At 63.3% G+C, this 22703-nt stretch overlaps 1 protein-coding gene across 3 annotated transcripts; it reads left to right on the top strand.

Annotated features, from left to right (window-relative positions):
• The first annotated feature begins 1767 nt into the window (after nucleotides 1-1767).
• MAEA (macrophage erythroblast attacher, E3 ubiquitin ligase) lies at nucleotides 1768-22634 on the top strand. Of its 3 annotated transcripts, none has more exons than XM_079796168.1 (10): nucleotides 1768-2056; nucleotides 13292-13474; nucleotides 15270-15473; nucleotides 16347-16469; nucleotides 17034-17147; nucleotides 19125-19201; nucleotides 19504-19612; nucleotides 21041-21174; nucleotides 21662-21857; nucleotides 21959-22634. In XM_079796168.1, exons 1-10 carry the CDS (start codon nucleotides 1988-1990, stop codon nucleotides 22052-22054), a joined length of 1305 nt encoding a protein of 434 aa, XP_079652294.1. In that variant the 5' UTR covers nucleotides 1768-1987; the 3' UTR covers nucleotides 22055-22634. The 3 variants fall into 3 exon arrangements, with proteins under 3 accessions (XP_079652294.1, XP_079652295.1, XP_079652296.1); XM_079796170.1 differs by lacking the exon at nucleotides 1768-2056 and adding an exon at nucleotides 12566-12818; XM_079796169.1 differs by lacking the exon at nucleotides 17034-17147 and having other exon boundaries at nucleotides 1769-2056.
• Nucleotides 22635-22703: the final 69 nt, after the last annotated feature.

The raw sequence follows: 22703 nt of genomic DNA, 5'->3' as shown, positions 1-22703 counted from the left end.
TGCCTTCCCCTTCCTGCACCCGAACTTCTGGCCCAAAGTGGCGCCGGTGCCGGTGATTGTCATCTCCCAGGGAGCCGGCCGGCGTCAGGAGGCTCCGGCGTGGATCACCCATCGGGTCAGCGGAGACGGCCTTTGCACCAGCCCCCGGGGCTCTCGTCCCCTCTCTCCTCGAGGCCTCATTTTGCTGCTACAGATCCTCGCCTCACATATTCACCCTCGCGGGTTAAAGGCAAAGAGCCATGACTGGTCCCTGCCATGTGCCCCGGAACCCACCTGCCTCCTCAGCAGGCACCCTCTCAGGCTCTATTGGCTGGAACTGGGTCAAATGCCCTCCCACCCCGAGCCAGGCCCAGCAACGACGAAGGGGCAGACGGTGATAAATGGCCCCCACTTGGCGGGCATGCCCTGGGAATGCCTCTGCCTGCGCCCACTGCACGCAGAGGCCGGGACAGCTGACACTGACCAGAACCTGCGACATTTAGTGTCACCCATTTAGAGAGAAACGGGGGCTGGGAAAGACCGACGACGTTTTCAACAGCAGGTCCAGGCCCCGAAGTCCAGGTATAGAATGGACAGTTCATCGAGGGCGCAGTGGTGAGACAGGAGGGTGGTGGGTGCTGTCCCCGGGCCCTCCCCTCCGTATGATAACCCTTCCCCTCCCCGCAGCGCCGCCTCCTCTGTCCTGGCCCCAGGCCACCTGCAGCCTGCCAGCCCTGACCATCTTTCTCTTTCTCCGAGGTCTAGGCCATCAGATAGGAGAAGCCTTGCAGCGTCAGGCCCGGGCTGCGATCACCATGGAAACCCCTGGGCCAGGACCCGCCCACGTGGCGGACCGCCAGCACCGCCGGCTTTCGGGTTTCCGCTCCGTGGCTGCCCCCAGGACTGGGAAGCTGGGGTCCGGTCCGGGTAGAAGGGGCCTGGCGCAGCAGGGGGCAAGGCAGGAGCGGGGTGGGGGGATGGGGGGCCCGGGAGAGTCCCCCCAATTGGCTGTGGCGCGGGGTGACGTCACGAGGAGGCGCTGCGAAGCCAGAGGGTGTAAATGCCCGTGGTGCCCAGAGGGGACGGGTGGCTGGCTCCAGCTCTTCCCGCCCCGTCCCTGGCCCGGCTTGGCGCCCCACCTTGGCGCCCCCATTTGCTCATTTTGATGCATCCACATATTAAAAGTGCGCCTGGGAAGCTGATGACTATTCTGCTGAAACCCCTAAGATTCTCGCCGCAGACAAGAAGGAAAAAAAGCTGAGGACGGACGCAATGCGGGGCTCACTCTGCTGGAGCACACCGTGCCCCATCCGGGGAATGAGCTTTTTATTTCTGCCTTGGGAGCTGCTTTCCCTGCAAATTAGCTTTAAAAACCCCCTTTTCTCTTCCAGTGGGAAACCTGCGGTTCCGATGCGACTCCAGCAGCTGTTAACCCGGAAAGGGGGCCCAGGCGCTGGCAGGCAGACATTCTGGCCACGTCGCCGGAGGGCCACGCCACAAGGGGGTCACCTCCTGCGGAGGCACTGACACGAGGGGTCCCCGCCGGGAGGGGTCCCGGCCCCTAAGGGCTGTTCCGCGGGTGACCCCACACCATTCGCCCCCACAGCCGCGCCCCCATGGGTCCCAGCCCCAGCGACTCCGTCCCCATCTCTCTCCACCCGCGGGTGCTGCGGGCGGCCGCGCACAGCCCACGGCGGCCCGTCGGTCGGGAGCAACCAGGGGCCAAGAGGCCACCCTGCCCCGCCCCTAGTTCAAGGAGAGAACCGCCCAACTGGTCTTCCCGCTGATTGGCCGGACGAAAGACAGGCCGGCGGTGATTGGTCGGGCCGGACGCCTCTCGGCGCGCACGCCGCGGCCGCGCCTTCTTCCGCCGCCAGGCCGGTGGGCGGACGCGATTGGTGCGGACGCGTCGCCCCGCCCACCCGGCCCCGCCCCGCTCCGCAACATCACTACCCGGCGTGCCGCGCGGCGCTTCCCCTCCGCCCGCTAATGTTTTGGCCGACGCAAGATGGCGGTGCAGGAGTCGGCCGCCCAGCTCTCCATGACCCTGAAGGTGCAGGAGTACCCGACCCTCAAGGTGGGTCTGCGGGTGGGCGGCCGCGCCTGGCCGGGACCGGGGGGCCGTGGCGGCGGGGGGAGGGGGCGCGCCCTGGATGAAGGGCGGGGTCTGGGGCCGGGCTCCCGGGTCTGCGGGGCCGGTCTCTGAGGTCCGGGGCTGTCGGCCTCCCCGGGGGCGGCGGGGTCTGGGGCCTGCGGTTCGGCGGGGTCCGGCTCCCCGAGGGCGGCGGGGCCAGCGGGTGTGGGGTCCACGGGGCAGGGTCCATGGGGCCTGCGGGCGTGGGGTCGCGGGGTTCGGGTTTGCGAGGTTCGGGGGGCCGGGCTCCTGGGGGTAGTCAGGTCTGGGGCCTGCGGGGCGGCGGGGTGTGCAGGGTCCGGCTTCCCAGGGTCTGCGGGGCTGGCGGGCGGAGCCTCTGGGGTCTGCGGGGTCCGAGGGGGCCGGGCCCTCTCGGTCGGCGGGGTGCGGGGCCGGCCGCGCAGGTGTGGCGCGTGGTGGCGGCCGCCGTCCCGCCCGGCCTGCGAGGGCTTCGTGGCAGGCGGGGAGCGGGTCAGCCCGCCGCCGGCTTCGCCCTCCGAGGCCGCCTGTGGCCCCGGCGTCGGCACCAGCCTGAGCTGCCCTCTGCGGCTGTGGCGGCGGGCGGGCTGGTGACGGGGCCGGGGTGGAGGCCGGGGTTCTGCGTGGGGGGTCGCGGGTGGCCAGCTCCCTCCCTGTGCTGTGTCGGAAGGCGGTGTGTGTGGGCTTGGGCTTCCGGTCACTAATTAGGGGAGTTGCAAGGAGAGCCCCACTAGCTAATGGGAACGCATTCTGCGGGGGGGGGGGGGTACCAAACCTGAAATACAGCCCTTGCCACTTGGCTGCCGGTTGGGTGACCTTGGGTGGCCCCTTAGCCAAGGCGCATTCCATCAGGTGAAATGGTGTTCCCAGCACGAGGCTTGTGCCCGTGAAGGATCAGGTGGGAGCACCTGGGGGTAAGTTCCTTTCCGGGTCAGGGCACAGCCTTCCCGGGAGAGCTGTGGATTCCTTCCCTGGGTCCCCCTCGAGGTGGCCGGTGGTAGTGGGGGCCGGTGGCTGGGAGGCCTGCCCCCTGTTCACCACTTGCTGGGAGGCCTCAGGCTCCACGATGTTTACTCCCCTCGGAGGCAGGTACCGGGAACTCCCCTGTCACCTGAGCGTGAAATGGGGGAACCTCATATTAGAAGAGACCCACGGAGCCAGCCGTGCCGGGCGCGGGCCCTGCTCTTCTGTCACCAGCCGTCGGGCAGGAGGGGACCCTGTCAGGGTGTGGGTGTCAGCGTGCGGCCCACCGAGGCCCCGCGTTAGTGGGGACTGTTACCTGCTGGCCTGTGTCTTCGCCCACCATCATGCCGTCATCTGAGCTGATAGACAAGGTTCGAAGGTCAGCACTGGGGGTCCTTTTTGGACCTGGCTGGTGACAGAAACACAGACAGGAAATGGTGTCTCCTCCCCCGTCACTTCGTAGTCACGCTGTGGCTTGATCCCGCAGTTGTTAAGTAGCCTGCGATGGAAATAGCTGTGCACGGGCACACAGGTAGAGAAGCGGTGCGTGTCGTTTCACGTGAGCTCGCCGCTCTGTGAAGAAGTGGAACTTCTTTTTTAGATCGATTTTAAAGGCAGAGTGCTGGCAGTTAGAGGCCCTGCCTCCAGCGCTTGCTCCCTGGTTTAGGCCCGTTTAGTCCTTCCTGTTCTGTGGGCGCGTGTCAGTGTCCCCGCCGAGCTAACATTTTCCTAGAAGGACTGATTCCTAGTGGATAAGGACGTTTCCCTGGGAAATAGGGGCCTTTGATTTGGATGTTTGTTAACATAGATTTAGCGGGACTTTGGAAGAGCTGATGGCTGAGCTGTGCAGCCCTGCGGGGTCCAGGCCCAGGGCACAGGGTGGGGACACAATGCCCACCTCGGAAGGAGGAGGGAGGGCAGGGGGCTGGGGCCGGATGGTGCCGGAAGGTACCGGATGGTGCTGGAAGGTGCCGCTGTGCTTCTTGCTCCAAGGGCGTGTGTCCCGCAGGCTAATGGGGATGAGAGTCCTCACGCTTGCAGCTGGGGCAGGTGTGTCCCAGCCGAAGGGCCTGGGGCCCCTGAGTACCCAGGAGAGAAAGGAGCTGTGGTGAGGTGCTGCTGCCCCTGCCCTTATCTGGCACCCGATCCTGCCAGGTGGGTGGATGGCACGGGCCTCCACCTCTGCAGACTTTTGGGCGGGGTGCTGCTTTGCTGTGGGGGCTGTGGGATGCTCAGCACAACCGGCTTCCACCCACCAGATGCCAGGAGTGTGGCCTCAGGTCTCCAGACCCGGCCCGATGTGCCCTGGGGACGAAGCCACCCCATGAGAACCAGGGACGTCTGGCTTCAGGGACTGGTTTTATGTTCCTCGAAGGGTGGGGTGGGGGGGACGCAGCCTCGTGCTCGGGCCCTGGCTGTGTCCTTACCCTGGAGGGCCCTTGGGTGTCGGGTGTGGGTCATGCCCCTCAGGCCTCCGCGGACGGACAGGACAGAAACTTGGGTGCCTATCCCAGTATCTTGAACTAGTTTTATTTTTGATAGTTTTTTCTGATTACAAAAGTAACTGTTTATTCTCCAAATTATTCTGCTAATCATCCCATTAATATTTTGGTATATTTTATTTCTTCCCTTCAGATAGTTGACGTCAAATAGCATCTTAGAGACCTTCTTTGTTACTACCAGACTGGGTGGTCCGCACCGCCCGGGAGAAGGGCCTGGCACGGCCTCCGGGCCCCTGGCTCTGGGTCCTGGCTCCTCGCGTCACCGGGGCCCACCTCCGTCCTCACCTGGAGCCTCATCTCAGCAACCCAGCTCAGTCCCCTCCTCACGGTGCAGGCTGGGGGGTGTGGGTCTGTAGAGGACTTCTCTACCAGAACGTGTAAATTGTGCTTTTAATTTGGTGACAGTCTTTTGACCAAGTATTGCCCCGCGGTTCCAAAGCCCGGTTTGTTCTTGTCACAGAATCTGGGTGACAACTACGTGCCTAAGATTGTAGCTTGCAGGCAGCTTTGCACACCTGGCCGTGGCTGGATTTGGGGGTATGTGGTCTCTAGTTGGAGAAACACCGGGGAGCATGGCGTGTGGGCATGAGGCAAACGGGTGGGAGGGGGCTTTGCTCCTGGTGTGCGGGGTCCTGGGTGGTGGCCTAGCTGGGTCTTCACTTCTTCCTGCTGTAGGCTTTTTTACGTACAAAGTCAGGCGTCCCTCCCTCAAAGGGTGGCCGCCCTACGGTGCAGACCGCTGCTCTCCGGCCCACGGCCCCTGAAGCGTAATTCCCGTCCTCTCCTCGCCTCCAGCCTGTCAGACCTCACCGCGCTGGGCTCCTCCCACCAGCACGGCCCACACTGCCTTGTCCTCCCAGACCCGCAGGCCGGAGCGCAGGTGAAACGCCTTCTCGGAAGAGCTGAGCCTGCCGCTATCTTCCTCACAGTGCCCGGAGGTGTGACCGCAGGTGTCTGCCCGGAGCGAGCCTGGCCTTCCTGGGGAGTGCAGGCTGGGTGGGGGAGGCCTCCCGCTCGCTGCAGGTGCTGCGTTTAGTCTTTTTCTCAAACAGCGTCTCGTCAGGAGAAGAAGGGCTTTCTGACGCCCAGCTCCCCGTGCCGGGCCCGCTCAGCTGGAATCAGTGCTAGCCCCCAGCGGGCAGGTGGCCGCAGCCGCCGTCCCTGGCTCAGGGCTCTGCTCTCCTGCGCTCCCCGTAACACGCCCAGACGGGTCCTGCTTCTCGGGGCCTGTGTCTCACAGTGCGGGACGGAGGCAGAGGGCGCGGGCTGGGCTCCAGGCACAGGCCTCGCCGAGGCTCCTCTGCGGCTCTGGGGGGTGGCCTCTGAGCGCGGGCACTGTGGGGGTGCCGGAGTGTCGTAAAGGAAAAGGCCAGTGCATCCTGTCCTGGTGCGGCTCCGGCGGTGGGAGGGAGGCACTGACCGCGTGGACAGTACATTTCAGAGCCTTTATCGACCAGGATGAAGGCGAGGCAAGTGTGGGACGGTGGGAGGGCTGGGGAGCGGTGGGGGGTGCAGTGGCGGGGGGTGGCCGTGGCTCGTGTTTTGGGAGGGCTTGTGGCTGTGTTGCAGTCTTGGCTGATTCTACCCCGTTGGCACTCAGCCCCGTGGAGCATCGTGACTCAGGGCGTTCCCAAAGCCACACGGAGGTGCTGACTGAAGGGCCACCGGGTGCCGGGGCTGCAGGTCAGCAGGACCAGGGAGCAGCCAGGAGGACAGTCGCCCCAGAGCAAAGCGGGCGGCACTGGCGAGAGCACCTGAGCTTCCCCGCGAGGGGCTTCGGGCGGAGCAGGGCTGGGGGCTGGGGGCTGACCTGCCGTGAGGCCCGAGCGGGCTGGTGGGTGTGTCAGGTGCAACATGCTCTAGAGCCGTGGTCGGCAAACTCATTAGTCAACAGCCAAATATCAACAGTACAACGATTGACATTTCTTTTGAGAGCCAAATTTTTTAAACTTAAACTTCTTCTAACGCCACTTCCACAAAATAGACTCGCCCAGGCCGTGGTGTTTGGTGGAAGAGCCACACTCAAGGGGCCAAAGAGCCGCATGTGGCTTGCGAGCCGCGGTTTGCCGACCACTGCTCCAGAGTCTTTATACCCGGAGACCATTATTTTGAAAACCTGTGAAAAAAAGAATTATCTACTGTTTCAACTGCAAACTAATAGTTAACAACTAAGCCCGGGCAGGACGGGCTAGAAGGGGTCGGTGGGAGAAAAAAGGGGACATATAAAGGTTTAAAAGTAACGTTCAGCCTGGAGGAAAGCACCAGCTGTGCTGACGGCCTGGCCGCCAGTCCTGACTGCGGCCCACAGGCTCCAGGTGGCGCTCGGCCGCCCGCCTCCGCCTCCACCCTCAGCGCACAGCCTCCTCACCTCGTCCCCTCACCCCCCCCCCCGCCCGACCTGGTGGGCGAACTGCCCGTCCCGGCAGCTTGTGCTGGGGCCCACACCTTCCTGCCTACTGCTGCAGCACCTGGTTCTCCCCGCTGCCTCAGTTTCCCCCTCTGACAGCGCTGATTGCCCATCCTGAGCCCTGTTCTCCAGCTGCTGGTCCTCTCTGCCCTCCCTCCTGGCTCTGGGGGCTTCTGGTCTTCCTTGGGTTGGAACCAGAGTTGCAGTGTCCCCAGGCCCTCCTGCTCTCCCCTCCCCTCCCCTCCCTTCCCCTCCCCTCCCCTCCTCTGCTGCCCTGGGACTGAGCCACCCAGGCCTCCCTGCCAAAGCAGGCCTTGGCACATGCTTGCTCTGCCCAGAACCCTCCCCCACATGGCACACAGCTAGTCGCTCGCCTGCTCTGGTCTTTGCCCAGGGGCCCTTCCCAGAGGCCACCGACTTAAACTGAAAACCCACCATCTCCTGCATTTGCTGCTTTGTCTCTCTCTAACCGGGGCTTAAAGCTCGGGGGGAGGGGGGCAGAGAAGGAATAACTGTTCAACTAAAAGTAGACTCTTCAATACTACTTTGGCAATTCTGTCCAAAGCAGGAAGAATCGAAACAGAAGCAAACGTCACTGTTAGGATGGCTGAGACGTCACTTGTGTATATACCGTTAAACACAAGCCAACTAGCTGGGGAGGATGCGGGGACTGAGAGGTCAGCACGGTAACGGCACATGATAACTGCACCAAGCCCGTTGCTCACAGCACCTGGCAGAGCCTCGCCGCGGGCGCGGCGTCCCCAGCAGCCTTGAAGGAGGCTGCCTGTTGCGTCTGCAGACCATGGCAGCTGTGCGGGCACCCTGCCTGTGTGCTTGGTCAGAAATCCCTTCCTTACAACGAGGAAGCGGCAGCGAGGGCTGGACCCTGCCTGACACCAGAGTGGGGTGTGAAGCGCTTCAGTAACACCTTGACGGAAAGTGGCTGCTTCCATTTATCTTTCTTATCTGACAAGTAGCCCTCGTTGGTGGCTCAGTGGTTAGAGCATCGGTCCGTGCACCGAAGGTCCGATTCCCCTGCAAGGGCACGTGCCTAGGTTGCGGGTTTGCTCCCCACCCTGGCTGGGGCGGGTGCAGCAGGCAACTGGCGATGTATCTCTCTCACATCGCTGTTTCTCCCCCTCCCTTCACTCTCTGAAAAGCAATGGAAAAAATACCCTCAGTTGAGGATTAATCCCCCAAAAAACCAACCAACAAACAACAGTAGATAAAAGCCCGGAAGTGCCCTGGCCGGTGTGTCTCGGTCGGTTGGGCATGTCCTGTGCACCGAGAGGTCGCCAGTGTGCTTCCGGGTCGGGGCACATGCCGGGGTTGCAGACTTGATCCCCAGTAGGGGGCGTGTGGGAGGCAGGCGATCAAAGGTTCTCTCATCCTCGATGTTTCTCTCTCCCTTCCTCTCTTTCTAAGATCAGTAAACATTTTTTAAAGTGAGGAAGCAAGCTGTGCTGGTGTTACTTATGCCACTCGACATGGGTGCCCACGGGGTTTGTGTTGGATTTGGTCAGTGAGCCGTCCTAGCGGCGGGGGGGGGCGCTGGCCTGCTGGAGGGTGGCCTGGCCCTGCCCGCGGCGGCAGTGGTCGGCGCCATGCTGCTGTGCACACCCGCCCACTCGGGAGATGTGGCTCGTGTTGTTTTACTTCAGGGCCCGTTCTGAAAATGGCAAGGCCCTGCAGGTGACGGCGGGCGGTGCTGGGACGACCGCACACGCACCGAGAGGAGCGTGGAGGTGCCGACCGCTCTGCCTTCTGAGCTGGTCTCCTCGCACCCCTGGACACGGACCAGAAACCTGCCATTTTTCAAGGAGCCTGTTTAAAACGGGGTTTGAACCGCTGCTGTCCGTGGTGAGCCTCCCTCGGGGAGCGTGCCGTGCTTGGGAAGGTCGGCTCAGGACGCACGCAGCCACCGGGCTGGAGGCTGTCCCGAGCGCACACCAGAGCAGAGGCAGCTCTCCAGGGCGTCGGGGGGCGCGGACTGCCTGCCGGGCCCCGCCAGCACCTTGGGAGGTGTGTTTGGCTTTGTGACAGATGTTTAGAAGCCTCTTCTGAGTTTCTCAATCGGGAAAGATAAAAGGCCTCATGCCTTGGGGAAATCCTTCCTGTGCTGGGAGAAATGGCTGAAGGCATTGTGATGACGAGTGAAATGCATTTCTTTGTCAGCAAATTCCTCAGAGAGCCCCAGCAGACACTGCAGAAGCTGGGAGCTGGGCACTGGAGCAAACCGCCCTGTGGGAGGGGCGTGCGGCCCTGGCGGGAGCACAGATGTTTTGTGCAGGTCTCAGCCGCGCATTGCCAGGACCCGTTTCAGTTATGAAAACTGGAAGGGTTCTTTTTCAGAGCCACTGGGGCGGGGTGGGGAGGGAGGAATGCTGGAGAAACAGATCGCTGGCTGGAGAAAGCCCATCATCTTAAAAGCTGAAACGCGACCAGTTACCAAGGAAAAACCAAGTAGATCTGAGTCAGGCAGACTTAAGTCTCCGGTTGAGCAGATAAGGTAAAATCAGAATTTAAAAGCAAATAACAAACCTAAAAAACCCACCAAATATGAACTAGAAAGAGCTGATTCAAATTGAGAGGAAGATCCAAGACCTCTCTTTCTCGTGGAGTTGGACACGGCACAAACGGGACAAAGTGCGGAATTGAATCATATAAAAACCGATGCATGAATAAGCCTATAACGTTTGAAGAGATTCACAGAAAACGTGGCCTGAAGAGAAGCCCAGGACAGATGGCTTCACCGGTGAATTCTGTGCTTAAAGGGTTATTTTGGGTCCTCGACCCACTCTTCCCAAAACAGGAAGGAACGCTTCCCAGCTTGTCCTGGGAAGTCAGCATCACCCTGACACCAGAACCAGACACAGCTCACGAAAACGGTGGCCGTTATTCAGAGTGAATCAGTAGAGGTGCCAGTCATCGCCCACAAAAGGCTGGGGAGTCGAATCGGACCAGGGAGTGAAAGGAGTGCTGGCTTCACTGGCCACAGGAATCCAGGTGGTTCACACGCAGACGTCCTGACGGCCCAGGCAGAGCCACTGTCTTCACCTCGGCCACGGGCAAACGGACTCGGCCGAACTCGGCACCTTCCGATGACGGAAACACTCAACAAACCAGGGAGCTTCCTCAGCCTGGTCAGGGGTCTGAAAACCCACAGTTGGTACCACGCTCTGCCTGCCATCAGGCACCGACCGGTGTCCCTCTCGCCGCTGCTGTGCAGCGTCCTGAGGGCCTGGTCAGGGCAGGGAAAAGAAACGAGGCATTCAGGTCGAAAAGGAACAGCTAAGCTATTCGCAGGTGAAATGCTCTTGTATGTGGGAAATTCTCAGAAGTGGACGCCTAGTAGAACTGATAAGCAGGATACAGAGTCCATATATGAGGCATTTCTATACCTTAGAAATGAAAATCAAAAAGGAAACCGAGAATGAAATATTTAGGAGTAAGACTACTGTTAAAATAGCAATACTTTCCAAATTGATCTGCAGATTCAGCACAAGCCATAAGAAAATTGTAGCTGGTTTTTTGCAGAAAATTTTTTGCAGAAAAATTGACAAGCCAATCCTGAAATTCTTAGGGAAATGCAAGGAGCCAGAACAGCCAAAACAGCGGTGTGAGCCGCTCAGGCTGCGGTCACTCCAGAGACGCCGCGGTTGGGGGCTGGAAGTCCAAGGTCGGGCAGCGTGGTTGGTTCTGGGGAGGCCGCTTCCAATTGCAGGAGGCCGGCGTGGCGGAGAGGGAGCGCCCTCGGGACCCCGCTAAGGCCCTAATCCCATTCATGAGGCTGCACCCTCGTGACTTATCACTCCCAGAGGCCCCATCTTGTCGGGGCTAGGATTATGGGGGGCATCGTGGGTCCATGGCACCATTGAACAACAGCTCCCCAACCCTCCGCGGCCCAGCACCCACCATCTCCCTTTCCGTCTGGATGTGACTAGCTCCAGGACTTCATGGAAGTGGCTGGCTGCACAGGCTCAGCTCGTCCGCGCCGTGTTCTCCAGGGCCGCCACGTCGCAGCCTCTGGCAGGGTGTCCTGCCTGTTAGGGCTGAGCGGTAGCCACTGTGCATGGGTCGTGTTGTCTTTTTGTTGCTGTTAATCCTCACCGGAGGATGGTTTCCATCGCTTTTTTTCAGATCGTGGAAGGGAGGGAAGGAGGTGGGAGAGAAACATCCATGTGAGAGACATACTGACTGGTTGCCTCCTGCACATGCCCCCACAGGGCGGGGAGTGAGCCTGCAGCCCAGGTACATGCCCTTGACTGGGACTCAAACCCCAGTCCCTTCGGTCCGAGGGCCAACGCTCTAACCACTGAGCAACCGGCCAGGCCAGACCACATTTTCTTGAGCCCTTCGTCCGTAGCTGGACCCTCGGGCTCCTCCACTCTCAGCTCTGTGCAGGGCTGCAGAGGTCTCTGAGGGGCACGGGACCCTCCAGCAGCCCCGTGTGGACTGACAGGTGCGCTCACCGGGAATGCCTCCCGTAAAGGCACAGCTGGCCTGTGTCCCCGGAGTCCCGTCCACGGTTTGACCGACAGCAGCTGGACACAGGGTCTGTGCTCTGGGGGCGGGAATCCGTCCGTGTGGAGGCAGGCTTACTAGGAAGTCCACGCGGCTGTTCCCTTTTCTGTGCGCCTACCAGTGGGAGGGCCGGTCATGCCTGTTTCCTCAGCGGCTGCACCACGGCGGCCCGCCACAGCGTGCAGGGTCTGGGCCGCATCCCGCCAGCACTGGTGCCGTCCTAGTGGGTGTGAACTGCTCTCTGGGTCCAACGCCCTTCCCTGGAGTGACGCCGAGCGCCTCTCACTTGCCTCTTGCCCGGGGACGGGAGTGTCTGTGGAGACTCTGCCCGGGGTTTTGTTGCGCTGTAGGAGTTCTCTGTGTAGTCTGGGCTGCTTCCCTCTCGGCAGTTTCAGTTCGATGGGGTCCCCTTGGCCACTTTTGATTGTGTTGCCTGTGCCTTTCAGGATCCATTTTTATTTACTTGGGTTTGAATTCTTCCAGTCTGTTTCATCTCTAGCCACGTTACCACGTCCATTTAGGCAGCATGTGTTCTCTGTCGGGCTTCAGCCTGACTGTGTCTCACTGGTTTCTTCCTTCACCGCTGTTCCTTGTCTCCGATGTCTCGCCTCGTTGGCTGTTGGTTTTGGCGTGGCTGAGGCCTTCCTCGGAGTCCTTTCCTCCGGCGTGGGGGGTGCCGGCCCTGGGTCCCTGAGCGGCTGGGGCTGCCCTGTCTCCCTTGCTCTGTGACGGTGGGCCGTGTGGGAATCGTCAGCGTCTGGAATCCATTGTCTCATCTGGCCACAGCCCTTGGGGGGAGGAGCCGGGGAGGAGCTGTGGGACCCACAGGGTGGCTGTGGGAAGGGCAGCGCTGAGCGGCCGGGCTGGTGCCCTGGGCGGAGGCTGGGCAGCAGCGGCAGGAGCGGCTGCCACGTGGCTCAGCACCCACACGGCCAGGGAGGCCGACTCCAGGAGCTCCTGTGGGGGCGGGGCTAGCCAACCCCTGACCTTGGACACACCCAAGGTCCTGGGCTCGGTGGCGGGGGGGGGGGGGGGGGCAGAAGGCCAGTGCAGGCCAGTCCTTGCGTGGGAGGGGTGGGGCAGGAAGTACGGGTCAGGGCCACTCGGAGGTGAGGGAGGGAGGTGCAGGGCTGGCTCAGCCCAGAGGAGGGCGCTGAGGTGGAGTGTTTGCAGCTGTAGGAGCGTGAGGCGCCGTGACCCCAGGGTGGGCCAGCGCTGTACCCCGTGGACACTGGGCCTCAGGCCCACCTGCAATTCTGTGTAGCAGTGGGTGCCTGCACCCCAACATGCACCAGATTCTCAGTGATTTCTTTCGTCAGAAGGTAAACAGGTAAAGTTGACTCTAACCTTAGGGTATAAATCGCGGGACTGGGGACTGGGACGGACTGCAGGTGAGATCACAGCGCCTCCTGCTTCCTGTCTGGACATCCAGGCCCGGCGGCGAAGCTGGCCGTGGCACCCCTGTTTCTGCCAGCTCTGAGGGTGTGGGGACGGTTTGCTTTGTAAATTTTTTTATCCTCACCCAAGGATATGGCTTATTGAATTTAGGAAGAGGGGAAGGGAGAGAGAGGAAGAAGGATTAATCGGTTGCCTCCCATACGCACCTTGACTGGGGGTTGAACTGGCAACCTTCTGGCAACGGGATGGCACTCCAACCAACTCAGCCACCCGGCCGGGGCGGTTTGCGTTGGTCTCTGCGCTCAGGAACTGAGGGAGCCTCCATTTGTGCCATCTTCCACGCCACTCGGGTCTCCTAAGGGAGTGCCCGGGGCACTGGTGGGTCAGCCCCCCTCTCCCCTCCAGGTGCCTTACGAAACACTGAACAAACGCTTCCGAGCTGCTCAGAAAAACATCGACCGTGAGACAAGCCACGTCACCATGGTGGTGGCCGAGCTGGAGAAGACCCTGAGCAGCTGCCCTGCCGTGGACTCCGTGGTCAGCCTTCTGGATGGCGTGGTGGAGAAGCTCAGCGTCCTCAAGAGGAAGGTTGGTCCTGGGCCGGGCCTGCCCGCCACGCTGTCCGGAGGGCTGGGGGTCGTGGCCCGAAGCGGAGGCTGTGCTGACGGGCGCCCTCCCTGCCACCTGCACTCAGAGCCTCGGGCCAGCTCCCAGTCCCTTCTTCCTGGGGCCCGGCCGTCCTGGCTCCACGTGCCCGAGCCCCCACGCAGCCGGACGGGGGCGGGGGTGTAGTTGGAATTTCACCTAGAACAGCACGCGGGCGTTTGTTTGTGGGAAGGCAGGGCGTTGGCACTGGTGTGCCCACTGAGACAACCCACAGACTGAGACACTTTAAAATATCAGAGCTCCTTAGAAGGAGGGCTCCCCAGGAGGACGGGGCCGAGGGGAGCAGGGGCGGAGGCCGTGGTGGCCACTGCGCACGGGACCCCTCCAGGGCCTGGCAGACAGTGACCCGGGCCCTGAGCACTGCCCTCCGGGGGGGGGCCCAGGAGTGGACGCCCCCAGCAAGGCGTTGCCGCCCTTCCACTGGGGTAGCTGTCCCACAAGGACACCCCTCACACGGCAGAGAGCGCCGTTCTGAGGTGTGAGGGGTGTCCCATCCTCCACGTGCCGGGCTGGCACCGGGCGCCGCGGACCGGCAGAAGACAGTGCAGCGAGGGCCGCGCAGACTCAGACTCGGCAGCTGTCAGAGACCCTGGCTCGCTGTGTTTAAGGACTAAAGAGCACCTTGAAAGTTTCTGCAGAAAATAGATCAAGTGACTCAGTTTCAAAAGAACCAAATAAAACTTCAAGAAATGAAAAAACAAATGACATGAAAAACTCAAGTGTTTGCTTACGACACATTTGAGCACTTGTGCATCAGACAGCTGCCGTGAGAACTAGTGAGCCGGGAGGCGGGCTGGGAGCCCCGGGAGCAGCCGGGGATGCAGAGGTCCGGAGGAGGGCAGGCGGGAGCAGCCGGGGATGCAGAGGTCCGGAGGAGGGCAGGCGGGAGCAGCCGGGGATGCAGAGGTCCGGAGGAGGGCAGGCGGGAGCAGCAGGATGCAGAGGTCCGGAGGAGGGCAGGCGGGAGCAGACGCAGTAGTTGCCGGGCGGTGGGCAGAGACACAGAGCAGGGCCAGTTCATACCCTAAGCCCGTGGTAGGCAAACTGCGGCTCGTGAGCCACATGTGGCTCTTTGGCCCCTTGAGTGTGGCACTTCCACAAAATACCACGGCCTGGGCGAGTCTATGTTGAAGAAGTGGTGTTAGAAGAAGTTTAAGTTTAAAAAATTTGGCTCTCAAAAGAAATTTCAATCGTTGTCCTGTTGATCTTTGGCTCTGTTGGCTAATGAGTTTGCCGTCCATGGCCCCAAGCAGTAAACAAAACGGTGAAACCCTGAGACTGACCTTAAAAGCAGGGAGAGGGGGAGAGAGAGACAGAGAGAGAGAGAGAGAGGCCACTTGTGAAGAGTGGCAGACACCCTGACAGCAGCTGGCTGCCCCCAAGAGTGACGACTGTGGGAAGGGGGTGCCCGGACTCGCCGTCCACTCCTCGCGGTTGGCGGGCTGTGTGGACGGCTAGGCTAGGACATTGCAGAGCAACCGTGTTCGTTTGAACAAAACTGACTTTAAGGAAGAGGGTTGGTAAAAGGTAAAGGTCAGTTTGTAACGATAGAAGGTCGGTTAGGGAGCTGTGACACTGAATTCTATGTGGTGGCAGTGCCTCAGCAGTCCCTGCAGGACACCTAGGCCGACAGCCCGCAAGGTGCGGGCCCCGGGGCGGGAGGCGCCACGGTGGGGTGGCCGCTGGCCTCCGCGCTGAGCGCCCGCCCCCGCCGCAGGCGGTGGAGTCCATCCAGGCCGAGGACGAGAGCGCCAAGCTGTGCAAGCGCAGGATCGAGCACCTCAAGGAGCACAGCAGCGACCAGCCGGCGGCCGCCAGCCTGTGGAAGCGGAAGCGCATGGACCGCATGATGGTGGAGCACCTGCTGCGCTGCGGCTACTACAACACGGCCGTGAAGCTGGCGCGGCAGAGCGGCATCGAGGTGGGTGTCCTGGGCACACCCCCCCCTCGCTGTGCTGTGCGCTGCTCTGGCTGGTGGGGCCTTCTCCAGGGCGGGGCTCGCTCTCCATCCGCCCCTCCAGGGGCGCCGGTGGGACAGGCGCAGGGCCAGGGCGTGTGCCTGCCCGGTCCTTCCAGGTCCAAGGCGCTGCCCACGACCCACTCTGCCGAACGGCCACGCTTTGAACTCGAGAGCAGTGTCTTCAGCCGTATGTCCCGGTGGACCACCTCGGCTGCGGCTCTGCCCTCGGCAGGGACGCTCTGGGCCCAGCCCCTCGGGGAGCCCCTTCCCCCTCGGGGACACACCGCCCCCCAGGACCCCCTGCCTCCCGAGCTTCAGCCCTGACAGCGCCTCACCGGTCGGGGGGCCCCGGGGTCCCGCGCGGGACCAGCGGCGCTCCGAGCTGGTTCTCCCGAGCCCAGGGCCTTCTTGTCGGACGTTCCGCAGCCCATCCTGGTGGACGGACATTTACCGCTAAGTGTCCGTTTCCCTCCAGGGGCGCCTTTCTGACGTCCGAGCCTGGGTGCGCGGCCTGGCCTGGTGCCGGTCCTGCCGCCTTGCGCCGCTGGGCTCGCCCAGAACCGCAGCCGAGGCCCCCCCACCCATCCCCTCTGGCCCCTTTTAGAAAACCTCCGGTGTAAGTCCTCAGGCAACAACACAAAGTGAGGGATGGGCTTCCTGTGAAGGGTGGGCTGGGCCAGCCTCAGCTCCTTCCCTTTCAGACGGCTGGCTGGGCGGGGGGCTCACTGGTGCGAATGCGCCATCACAGGGGTCCTGGCCGGGCCGGTGCGGGGCCCTGGGAGAGGGGCCGGGTGCAGGGGTCCGTGCCCTGAGCGTGCACCGCTGCCCCCCAAGGACCTGGTGAACATCGAGATGTTCCTGACGGCCAAAGAGGTGGAGGAGTCCCTGGAGAGGCGCGAGACGGCCACCTGCCTGGCCTGGTGCCACGACAACAAGTCCCGGCTGCGCAAGATGAAGGTGCTTGGGGGGGCTCCCGGGGGCGGGGCTCCCGGGGGCGGGGCTTCCAGGGGCGGGGCTTCGGTGGGTGGGGCTGAGGCGGTGCCACCTGGCCTGCTGGTTCGGAGTGTTAGTTCCGGACACCTGCGGGGCTGCTGGGTTTGGTGCGGGGTTTTGATATTTCGGGTGGCGCACCCCCTTCTACATTGGGGTTTGGACCGATGTTCTAAGCATGAGGCTCGGAGGGAGCCAGTGGCGGCCACGTGTAAGCAGCGTGGGTGCCGCTGGGGTTGGAGCCCCGTCCCGCCGCCTGCATCGTCCGGGTGGAGGGAGCCTGCAGGGTGCAGAGCTCCGGGCGGGGTTCGCGAATGCAGCTTCGTGTAGACCCACAGCAGCTGTGAACCGACCCCGCGCACGCTGTGGAGAGGTGCTTCCGGGGCTCGCAGACACGTTAGCCGTTAACCCGCCCGCCTCCGCCTCCGTCAGAAAGCCTGTCTCTGTCTCCTCACCCGAGCGCCTGCCCCTCCCGTGTGAGCTTGTCTGTGCACTTGGTGACCAGCCAGGGTGACACTCTCTGCCACTCAGGGCCGCCAGGGCGAGCATGACGCGAAGCCGGGACGGAAAAGTAGAGTGGCCAGTGGCTCCCCTAAGGAGAGTGAGGATCTTGGTATGGAAACCATAAGAGGAAAGCCAGAATTGGTACGTAACACCCGCCCGCCCCGCCCCCGCCTTCCCACAGCCGTGCTGCCCGCGGAGCGGGAACCGGGTCGGAAGGAAATGGGCTTCCGTCTGGACAGTTGTCCCTGCGAGCCCGTTGCCTCCCAGACCCACGGCTGCTTGGCGAGGGCGCCCCTCGGTGCTCTCAGACGGGCCCCGCAGCCAGTGTGGGCGAGCGGGCCAGGCTGAGCCCGGCGGCCGGTGAACTTGGAAGAGCAGTCACACGAAGCATGCTTGGGAGACACCCTAACGTCCTAGCGACATGCTCATAGATGTCGACTGACAGATCAGGGCACCCGACTGCCTCTACACGTGTGCATGTGTGCACGCAGGCGGGAGGGTCACGCCAGGGCCAGCGGGGTCTGCAGGGCAGGCAGGAGGCTGGAGGAGGGAAGGCGCTCGGAGGCTCAAGTGTCACGTAGCTGGAGGTGCCAGGTTAGTGCCTGGTGCGTTGACCGGGGTCTCCAGACACTTGAGGCCGTGTGCGCAGAGCCCTGTGGCGTTGCGTGTCTGGCAGCCACGGCAGTACAGGCGTGGTCCGTGGTCCGTGCTCCCGGTCACCCAACCACGGTGCTTCCGACAGTCACCTGTGAGCGGCCGGCAGTCGGTCCTCACCTGACACGCCGTGGGCCTGACCAGTGGGACAGTTCTCGGGTGATGGGTGCAGAGAAGAGCCTTCCTGGGCCCCTCGTCAGCGTTACCAGACGAGGCGAGTCAGGAGCTGCTGTGTTTGAAAGTGAGCCTGGGAGCAAAGCGCCTCGTAAACGATGGAGCGCGTCCGTGCGCGGAGCTGTCCCTGGTGCCTCGGGGGCTCTAGCCTGAGAGGCTGGGAGGCGGGCCGTTCTCTCCCCACGGTCCCCGCCACCCCTGCCACTCAGCACCCGCACCTGCCTCACCCAGGCGGGTCAGGCGTGGGGCGTGGGACAGGCCCGCCCGTGCGCGTGGGGCAGGGCGAGAGCAGGGAGCCTGCTGTGGAGTGGCGTGTGGGCACCAGGTAAGTGGCTCTCGCATCTTTGCCTGCTGGCCCCAGGGTCTGGGCAGCGCGTCCGTGGTGTGCCACGTGGTCCGTGGCACAGGGATGGGGCTTGAGACACTGCTGAGCTGGGGCTGCCTGCAGCCAGGAGGTCCGGGCGGGAGAAGCACGCGTGAGCGGTGAGCAGTGAGCAGTGAGCAGATCTGGACGTGGGGGCTGACCTGACCTGCTGTGGGTGGTCTCCAGTCAGGCCACCTGGGGTCTGGGTGTTGGGAAACTCGAAGGATGAGGGAGCCGTGGCTCTGCCTCCTGTTCCGTTCCCACGACTCCGCTTCCCGGTGGAGCGGGGGAGTTCGCGGAGACGGCGCCGCCAGCTTGTCGCCTTAGGTTGCACAAGTCATCTTGCTCCCCTCCCCCCACAGGGCTGGGTGTCACTGAGATCTCGGCGTTAATGCTCGGGTGTCTGTACCAGGACCCTGCTGATGGGGTGCTGGTGCCCCCAGAATGTCACGTGAAGCTTGTGGGCTGGCACCTGTCAGACACGCAGCCGGCCTTGGCCAGTCCTGGGGCTCCTGACTCCCTCACACTCTGCCTAGGCCAGCCTCCCCCCTCCCCCTCCCCCGCCCCCCCAGCCCTGGTGTGGGACAGCCTGGAGGTCAGGGTGGGTGTGGCTTTGATTCTGTGGCTCTGAGGCTGGCGACCGGGAGGGGGAGCGGGTAGGAGAAGGGCCCATGCAGAGAGGGAGCTGTCCCCGCGTGGCACCTGTTGCACCAGGACGTTTGTCCCCACTCTGACCTCGGGGGGCCCAGCAGCCTTGGGTGAGCTGGCAGCTTCTCACCTTGGCCACACCTGTGGGGTCCACCCCGCTGTCCCGAGGGCCTAGGCCAGGGTGGCAGTGCTGCTCCCACCGTGCTTTGCTGAGGCTGCGCCAGGAGAGGCCGGGCCCTGAACCACCGGTGAAGCCTTTGTCTCGTCTTTGCCCTCAGAGCTGCCTGGAGTTCAGCCTCAGGATTCAGGAGTTCATTGAGCTCATCCGGCAGAACAAGAGACTGGACGCTGTGCGGTACGCAGCGAGACGGGCGCACGGGAGGGCGGACCCGTCCTGTCACCGGGTCCGGGTGCAGTGTGGGTCCTTGGGGTCCGGGTTTGTGTAGACCAGGGTCCCGGAAGGGCTCGTAACTGTCTCCGGTGTCTCTGGGGGGTGCTCACTGGTGCATCTCACACTGTCCCATCCCGGTCCCTCGGGTGGGGTCGGCCCCGGCGAGCTGCGCTTCCCGCAGACCCCGGCCCAGGTCACTGAGGGTAGCCTGCGCTCCGGCTCTGGAAGGCGGACGCAGACTGAGCAGAACAACCGTTGTCTCGTAGACACGCCCGGAAACACTTCAGCCAGGCCGAGGGGAGCCAGCTGGACGAGGTCCGGCAGGTCATGGGCATGCTGGCCTTCCCGCCTGACACGCACATCTCCCCCTACAAGGTAAGCGCGCCCGCCCCTCGCGCCCTTCCGCCCCCTGTCCCCGTCCAGAGCCGCTCCTGTGCTTCGTGCAGCCGCGTGTCCGTCCCACGTCTGCAGTGTCTCTCGCCGTCCTGGAGGCTGGGGGTGGGGGTGGGTGTGGACGCTGCTCGTCAGGAAGCGGCCGCGAGCTCTGAGCCCCTCCCCTCGGCCCACCTCCTCCCGCCCTGCCTGTGCCCTGGGACCCAAGTGACTTCCTTCCTGGGGCTGAACCAGCCCTGCTGTCGGCCTTGAAACTGCTGCCCCAGCGCTTCCCCTGCAGTCTCTCCCATCCCAGGCGGGGCCACACCCAGGGGCCAGCCAGCCTCTGGCGGCCCCGCCCCTCCACAGGGCATCGGGAAGCTCCCCGTGAATTCCCCGTCCCAGGCACGGGTCCTGGCGCTTCTGGTGGGGAGCCCACACGCAGTCTGGACCCCACACAGCCCTGCCCTGCTCTGGAGGAAGCTCTCAGGCCAGAAAGGCCGACCTGCCCTGGAAGCAGGTGTCCCGCGCGGGGCCTGTGCCTTCCTCCCTGCGGGGCCTGGCGGTGGCGCTGCCTGGGGTTCCCAACACGGCCCACGGCCACGGCCACGGGAGAACCCTGGCCCAGGAAGCAGGCATTTCCCAGCACAGGAAGCGTAGAGCTGAGGCTGCGGAGTCCCGGAGAGAACGGGCGGCTTGGAGGCCCGAGCCCGTGCCGTGTGCAGCTGCCTGGCCTGGCGGGGAGTCCTGGCGTGTGATGGCCACACGAGAGGCAGGACGAGGCCTGAGCAGAGGGCCGGGAGGAGGCACAGAGCTGCCCTCCGGCGCGGGCCCGGCCGCGGCTCCACCTGCGGGCCCTGTGCTGGGACGAGAGCAGGGAGGGCGGCGTGGTGGCTGCTGGGCTTGGGGTGTCGCGCACCTGACAAGTCTCAGGTCTCCCGGGTTGACGTCAGGGATTTCCCTTTTCATCTGTGTGCCCCCCCACAAACACACACACGCCTTTGAGCAGGCGTCCTCGAACTACGGCCCGCGGGCCACATGCGGGTGTTTTTGCCGTTTGGTTTTTTTACTTCAAAACAAGATATGTGCAGTGTGCACAGGAGGAATTTGTTCCTCGTTTTTTTTAAACTATAGTCCGGCCCTCCAACGGTCTGAGGGACAGTGAGCTGGCCCCCTGTTTAAAAAGTTTGAGGACCCCTGCCTTTGAGTGTAACTCGATCACTGTAGGGGCAGACACGGCCAGGCTTAGCCTTTACTTCCTGGAAGGAGGAGTTCCGTTCACTCACTGCTCCCAGCGGGAGGCTCCAGCTTGCTCAGCGCTGTACTGTGGGCTCACGGAGACCCATCCGTGCCCCGAGGCCGCGGGACCCCACCCTCAGCGCCCGTGGGGGAGGGGCCGGTCCGGTGGCCCAGCTCTGCCTTCCCTCCCAGGACCTGCTGGACCCGGCCCGGTGGAGGATGCTGATCCAGCAGTTCCGGTACGACAACTACCGGCTGCACCAGCTGGGGAACAGCTCCGTGTTCACCCTCACGCTGCAGGCCGGCCTCTCGGCCATCAAGACTCCGTATCCTTCTGGCTGCGGCCTCTGCCCTGGTCACGCGTGCAGTCCACGTGCTGGCCCCACCCGGTGGCGCCGGCCGTCGTAGAAACCTGCCCTGCCACACACCCTCCACGGAGAGCAAGCGTGCGGGTCCTCTGGCAGCGGGACTGGGCCGTTTAGAATAGTTTTCCGGTGGGTTCCGGGGCCTGCGGTGTCTGCTGTCCCAGTGGGCATGCTCCCCAGAGCGGAGCCCCCCTGGGCCAGAGAGCTGACCCGGGCCCGCGCTGGTCTGTGGGTCCCTCAGTGCACGGGGTCCCCTCCAGGACCCATCAGGGCTGTGCGCCTCTTGCTCGTCATCTGACGCTGGCACGCTGGGCAGGCCCGCCTGTGGGGCGGGTGGCCTCTGCCTGCACCGGCCTCGGGCTGCGTTCCTGCCGAGCCCGGTGCCCGCCTCGGGGGAGAGTTGTGCCGCCTCCTGCCGGGCCGTGACCCTTCCTTGACCCGCGCGCAGGCAGTGCTACAAGGAGGACGGCAGCTCCAGGAGCCCCGACTGCCCCGTGTGCAGCCGCTCCCTGAACAAGCTGGCGCAGCCCCTGCCCATGGCCCACTGCGCCAACTCCCGCCTCGTCTGCAAGATCTCGGGCGACGTGATGAACGAGAACAACCCGCCCATGATGCTGCCCAACGGCTACGTCTACGGCTACAACGTGAGCGGGGCCGCGGGGGGCGGGCTTGAGGGGCACCTGCAGGAAGTGGCTCGGTGCCTGGTCGCTGTGGTCTGTCCTCATGCGTCCGTCTTCTCGCGCAGTCTCTGCTCTCCATCCGCCAAGACGACAAGGTGGTCTGCCCGAGAACCAAAGAGGTCTTCCACTTCTCCCAGGCCGAGAAGGTGTACATCATGTAGGCGGCGCCTGCCTCGCAGTGCCTGTTTCTTGCGACCAAAGATCCGTGAGCAACAGCAGACGCTTAGGAGCAGAGGAAGGAGAGGAAGGAGAGGGAGCGGCCTGTACTTGGAGCCACACTTGATCGTAGGACTTGGTAACGGGAGTCGACTAGCTGATGCTTCCGGGGAGGACCGGCACCTTCCGGCACCTTCCGGAGACTCGAGACCCACTGGACACCAGGGAGACCCGAGGACGTTTCAGAAACAGTTTCCTCCCTGTTGCTCGTGACCAGCCCTGGGAGCAGGCGGGTCCTGCGTGGTGGCGCCTCGCATGGACGGCTCGCCTCCCGCCTGCGTGGCTGTGCCCCCCGTGGGGCCCGTGGCCATCTGCGAGGCCTGCGTGGTGGTGACACTCAGCTCCAAACGCTGTTGTCACAGACAAACGTCCAGCTGAGTAACCGCAACGACTGGGATCCAGGGGACCGAGTAGCCGACGCCGCTGTCCGTAGGTTTGTGCTTAGTGCTCAGTTGCATGTGGATGTTGCTTAGCTAATAAACTGTACATGTAACCATGTCAATAAAAGGGTTTCTATTTCTCGTTTCCGTGTGAGTGGAAGCTGCTCTGCCTTCCTGACGCCTTGACCCTGTCTGCTGTCCTCACCCCCCACCT

The sequence above is a fragment of the Cnephaeus nilssonii genome, assembly GCF_951640355.1.
Source record: "Cnephaeus nilssonii genome assembly, chromosome: 1".
NCBI classification, from domain to species: Eukaryota; Metazoa; Chordata; class Mammalia; order Chiroptera; family Vespertilionidae; genus Cnephaeus; species Cnephaeus nilssonii.
The sequence above is the reverse complement of the archived record's forward strand: the minus strand, read 5'-3'. Positions and strand labels throughout refer to the sequence as shown.

What these genes read in the sequence shown, in the direction of transcription:
- MAEA (XM_079796168.1), top strand. Translation starts at nt 1,988, where the DNA reads ATGGCGGTGCAGGAGTCGGCCGCCCAGCTCTCCATGACCCTGAAGGTG. An exon ending in CGCGGCAGAGCGGCATCGAG is followed by an intron (nt 15,474 to 16,346) that starts GTGGGTGTCCTG and finishes CTGCCCCCCAAG; the next exon opens with GACCTGGTGAACATCGAGAT. An exon ending in CCCGGCTGCGCAAGATGAAG is followed by an intron (nt 16,470 to 17,033) that starts GTGCTTGGGGGG and finishes TCTGCCACTCAG; the next exon opens with GGCCGCCAGGGCGAGCATGA.